General features: G+C 37.4%; 1 protein-coding gene across 1 annotated transcript; it reads right to left on the reverse strand.

The window, feature by feature from the left end:
* Positions 1 to 404: 404 nt before the first annotated feature.
* Positions 405 to 3,328, reverse strand: LOC105214649 (protein toll-like). The gene is made up of 2 exons (XM_011188198.3): positions 3,236 to 3,328; positions 405 to 3,173 (listed from the first exon to the last, which is right to left on the reverse strand). Exon 2 carries the CDS (start codon positions 3,164 to 3,166, stop codon positions 1,295 to 1,297), a length of 1,872 nt encoding a protein of 623 aa, XP_011186500.3. The 5' UTR covers positions 3,167 to 3,173; positions 3,236 to 3,328; the 3' UTR covers positions 405 to 1,294.
* Positions 3,329 to 5,894: the final 2,566 nt, after the last annotated feature.

A 5,894-nucleotide genomic window follows, 5' to 3' on the forward strand; every position in this document is an offset into this window, starting at 1 on the left:
ATAAACTCAAGCGCGCGTACATGCAATCACATAATACCGCTATTGATGTCATAACGGTAAATACAATATGCCATAATTGTTCTTTTTTCTTTTTCGCACTTCAAGTACACAATTAAAATCGACTGTTTGATCTTTTATTTGATTTTGTTTTGAAAGTAGAAATGTTCTCGAATCACTGACTGCTTAAGCATCGAACGGTTCTTTTCAATGCTGTTTGTCTACATCAATGTTCTTTTACACAGTGTTGTATACGAACGATTTTCAAAATTGAAGTACTCACTGCACAAAACAAAACCACGGTTAGTCTACCAACAGAAATTATTCGTGTAAAAATACATGATTAAGAAGCGTTCTTTGCTAGACAAAGCCTTTACAAATATCATAAAATAAAAAAAGAATTTTGCGAACCAGAGAGACTTCTCCAAGTAGACTACTTCAGCTATTCATATTGTGTTTCATTACTTCTCAACTGTAAAAGAGACATACAACTCTAAAAATATCGATCTAAAATCATGCATAAAAGGGAAAATTATGAACTACAATTTAAATGTAATATTAATCTACTCTGACCCTTCAATAATGGGATCCTTTACATATTATTTACTAGGGAGACAGCCAGAAACATATGACTTTCCTTGATTGTTAAAGATTCTTCAGACCGAGATACAAGCTGTGCTGACTCTAGTCATAATTAATCTCCAAACAGATTATTAGTTCTCTCTCAATAACACATACAGGCTCAAGATCATCACTGAATACATACTTTAATAACCCTTAACACTCAGTTAGAGCTGCATAAAGATTAAATAGTTAACATAAACTGGTGAAAAGACGTTCTTTATCTAAATATGAAGTCTCTAAACCTTTTTAGGTATTAATGGATCTACCTTGTCTTCATGCGGAACGTGGTAGACATATACTGTAAAGATATAGACCAGAGTTACAAAATTGTGTTCGATTTTCATCATAAGGAGTGATCTATGTGGAGATACCGCTGTGAAATAAAACACTTTTTGCCGGAAAAAATAGTTTATTCACAATTTTACTGACTTAATGTGTTAAGATTTATTTTTATTTTATTTTCCTGTTCGATAAAATTAATTCCGGCGTGAGTTCAAAAACTCTCTCAATCCTCTGCTGAACCCTCTAGTTGTGACACACAAAGATCGCGCCAATCTACTTCTACGATTCTAACATTTTTGCGATTCGCGCAAAACAGCTGCGCGCCATCAAGAATGCGTCTCTGATAAATGTAGACTGCGCGCACCAACTGCGAGCCTTTGCAATCGCACTGTCAAGGATTATGCGCGAGATACAACTGAAGCGGTGCCTCACTACGCAGTATGTAGGCATTAAGAAAGTCGTAGCTCAAGTGCGTCAAATTGTTATGACGCACATCGAGCAGCGCCAAGTGCGGCGGCAGTTGCGCAACGTCGAGCTCGCTGATTTCATTATGAGAGACATTCAAATGTGTGACATTAGCATAGCCGAACGTGTTGAGCGTCGGCAAAGTGCGAAAACGATTGCGGCTTATGTCGAGTTCAGTGGTATGGAGCGCAACTTGCTCGGGACGCGGTAGATGCGGCAGCGCGCTCATATTTGCGCCAGCGCAAGTGATCTGCAACGATGTGGCGCGCGCGGTACAAACACACTTGTGCGGACACATAGCGTGTGGCCAAGCGCACAAGTCATCTTCGTGCATATAATTAAGACGTCCATAACTATTTGTAGGCACTGTATTGTTGCATAGAACACTATCTAGATTTGCAATGCAGCTGTTGTTGTACGCCCAAGCCAATTTACAATCGCACACCAAAGGATTGCCAACTATATCGATTTGGCCGCGGCAGTTGCTATCCTTTTGTAGTAGGGGCTTTAACGCATATATATTACTGATATTATTATCTGAAATGTTTAGATAAAATGGCGCACCATCAAACCAAGACATATCAAAAGCGCCGATGCGATTGCGGCTTACATCCAAGTGCGTCTTTGTGTTTTCTTCCTGTTCAACATTATCACCCAAAATGGTGGAAATTTTCTCCAGCATGCGCGCTGAAAGTTTGGCTTTGTGCTTGAAACCGCTCATCAGCGTCTCATTCGCATAAGCTCCAGTACCTCTAACGCTCTCCAAGCTATTGGAGCACAAGTCCAATTTATGTAAATACGGCAAAGCGCGTATGTTTTCTATAATATTGGTAACGCTGTGCAAGCGGTTGTCACGCAATCTGAGCTGATATAGCGCCGTCGTATGCTTCAGCAGCTCAGCCGGTAAATGTTCCAACACATTCTCACTCAGATCCAATATTAACAGTTTGCGCTGCGCGTCTAACAATTTGGATGGCAACACTTGCAAATTATTGGCGCGCAAGTTCAAGTATTCTAATTGCGTGAGTGTTGAGAAGATATCCGCGGGTAGCGCACCCACGCGCGTCTCAACCAACTTGAGATGTTTCAAGGCGGTTAAGTTTCTAAAGTGCGCGGTAGTCAGATTCTGCAGCGTCACACGCGCATTTGCCGTTTGTGTGAAATCAAAAGCTAGTGTTTCCAAATCAACAAGTGTTTCGAAAATATGCGACGGCAATATGTATGCTTTGCGTGTAGGCGTCGACTCTGGTGTCGTGAAAATAGTTAAGGTACGCAAATTTTTGAGTTTATGAAACAGTTTTGCTGGCAATACCCGTTCACTGCTCATCTGTATATTTATTATGCTGTGTATACCATGCCAGGGTTGGAAGAAATCTTCTGTTAGTATACTGTCTTCTTTTATATTTATATAGTACATAACATTTGGGCGCTTTAGTAACGTCTTAATACGCGTGCAGTTTTTCATCAGAAAAATTGAATTCGCGTGTATATTTGCTTTTGGTTTTTGCTCAATCACCAATCTAGCATTCATCTGATCAGAGACGCACTCTAGTGTGGCGGCAGCACTTGGATACACATTAAATAAGACAGTATCGCTTTCAGCGCCTAATGTACATTGTAGACCAAAATCACAGTCACATATGTCATCATGACAAGTAGTTGTTGTTCTTGTTGTATCAACTGATTTACTAACGTCATTCGTGGCTTCGGAAAGTGTCGATGAAGCGCCGTTAGCCACAACGCTGAAGTAGAATAAAAGCACTAGACGAACTAGTGCGCGAAGACGTTGTACATTCATCGTTCAACTAAGAAAATTATTTTAATTTATATATTTTTTTTCTTACATATTTTTGTATTTTATAATTACCCAAGAAAGTCGGTCGAAAGCCCAAAAAAATACAGTTTGTATGCGCACAGCAAGACTTTTCGTTTAACTGTAAGTAAGCGTGGCTAAATGCACTTTATATATGCTAATATGGAATATCTGCTCTTTATATACATTCATATATATAGGGAAAGATATTCCATATTAGCAGATATAAAGTGCATTTAGCCATGCCAACCACAACATTTTTATGAATTAATGCAGTTCTGGCTAAAACCGCAAATATCATTTCCTGATACAATTATTTTTAAGCATGACGTAATACAGCGTAAGCAAGTACAGAGCATCAGAATACTAGAGGGAAAAAAGCTTTTGGCACACAAATCCAACCAATTTTTTTTTTTCATATATTTTATTAAAAAAGCAATAAATTAATAGTGTAATTAGTACTTAATTGACGGAAAATTAAAGTAAAAGTCAATTACATTCAGCGCTCCAATAAGTTAAGAGGAATAAAAAATAATTTGTTAATTGTAACATTTATCATCTACTTGTTCTTAATTTAGCGTATAATGAAACTATTAACTAATTGCTTAGTTAACTTATTAAGAATTTGGTAATATTAGAGTACGATGTACTAGTTTTACCTTTTATTGTTTTCAATATAGTCTACAATGAATCAATTAACTAATTGCCCAATTAATAAAGTAACAATTACCAATTTGAGCTAATATTGTAAATATATAAAAATATCTAATCTCAATTTACACTACTATATTCTATTTAATTAGTTGAGAAATAACAAATTTAAAAGATAGATAAACTAGTATGTACATGCTTCTCTTCATTTAGCATATAATAAAGCAATGAAGTAATTAACAATGAACAAACGACGAGAGAAAGTGAGAGCAATCCAATGCCTTCTGCTCGATTCAGCCTACAATAAAACAATTAATTGATTGCCAAATTTAAAACTAATAATTAACTAATTTAAGAGGAAAATAATAATTAATAAAATATAGTTCAACTTAAAACACTAATTGCACAACAATTAACAAATGAATTCATTTACGAGTGTTAGGTGTACAAAGTACTCCGGTGTTCCGCTGTATGCTTCATGCGTGACGGATTCTTGTTACATTACACAACATAATTTTTTGCAGCCGATCGATTATAGCATTTAGCGCCAACAAATTTCACTTCGAGAGAGTCATAACTGTTTTTCTACTACAGTGTACTAAATTGAATATATCCCTACTGGGCATGTGAAAGTTCTCTTATATATATTTCTCTTAAATTTTTGCTGTCCCTTATCTTTTGCTGCATATTGAGTATACTGAATAACCCATATAATCACATATACTCGTTTATATGGAATAATATCAGTAAACTTTCATATAATCAAGTTTAGGCGGTCATTCGATTGCCAACTGGCCTTGATTAAAGCTGATAAAAAAATTGCAGGATGACGATCAGAATTTTTCTGAATTGCTAATTCTCCAAATAACGATTTCTCATGTAAAACTATAATGTTGAGGTTGTGGGTGAGTTATACAGGGTGGCTGATGAAAGCCGCTACCAAAAAAAAATTAAATAACTTTTTTTCTATGTAATGAATCTGGTTAATTTTTTTTTCAGATTGACTTTTACATTTAACAAAAATGGATAACTGGAACACTGGAACACTGAAACAATAATTTGGATTGCCCGCCGCTATCACGCACTGGAGTCCGTAGTTTCGGTTCAAAGAGAGTGTAGGCGCACGTTTGGTGGCAATCCTCCGAGCAGATGGACCATAATGAGACTTGTAAACAATTTTGCCGAGCATGGGACAGTCAACAGAAGACCTTAGCTGCTACCATACAAAACAATCCACGTGTTTCGACAAGAAGCTTATCTTCTCAAATGGGTGTAAGTAGACAGTCATTACAGTCAATTATGCACAAAGATTTGGACTTATTCCCATATAAAATTCAAATGCCCAACAAACTGAACGGTACAGACTTGCCGATTCGCTTGGAATTTTGCCAGAAGATGCTTCAAATGGTGGAAGAGGATGGAAACATGTTGAACTGTCTTTTCATGTCTGACGAGGCCCATTTCGATTTAAATTGCAACATAAACAAACAAAATTGTCGAATATGGAGTGCTTCCAACCCACAGATACTCCATGAGACGGAATTGCCACTTCGTGTCACAGTGTAGTGTGCAGTTTCATCACGCTGCATTGTCGGGCCCTACTTCTTCGAAGAAAACGTTCACACCGTTACGGTTACTGGAGACCGTTACTTGAGCATATTGAGAGAGTTTTTCTATCCAGAATTACGCCGAATGAGAATTTCTTTCAACTCTGTGTGGTTTCAGCAAGATGGTGCAGCTCCTCACATAGGCCAACCTGTTATGACAGAATTGCGACGAAAATTTCCCAATAAGCTGATATCCAGAAACTCCACATTCCGTTGGACACCCAGGTCGCCTGACCTTACTGCCCCTGACTTTGCCCCTGACTTTTTCTTGTGGGGTTATTGCAAACAGAAAATCTACAATGCAAAACCAACAAATTTGAATGAACTAAGGCAATCCATTCGAGAAACAATTGCAGCTATTCCTGTCTCAACTCTCCAAGCAGTAATGAACAACTTTTTGGAAAAATGCCGCACATGCATCAACGAGCATGGGGAGCATTTAAATTCCATTATTT

Source organism: Zeugodacus cucurbitae, chromosome 5, assembly GCF_028554725.1.
Source record: "Zeugodacus cucurbitae isolate PBARC_wt_2022May chromosome 5, idZeuCucr1.2, whole genome shotgun sequence".
Lineage (NCBI taxonomy): Eukaryota > Metazoa > Arthropoda > Insecta > Diptera > Tephritidae > Zeugodacus > Zeugodacus cucurbitae.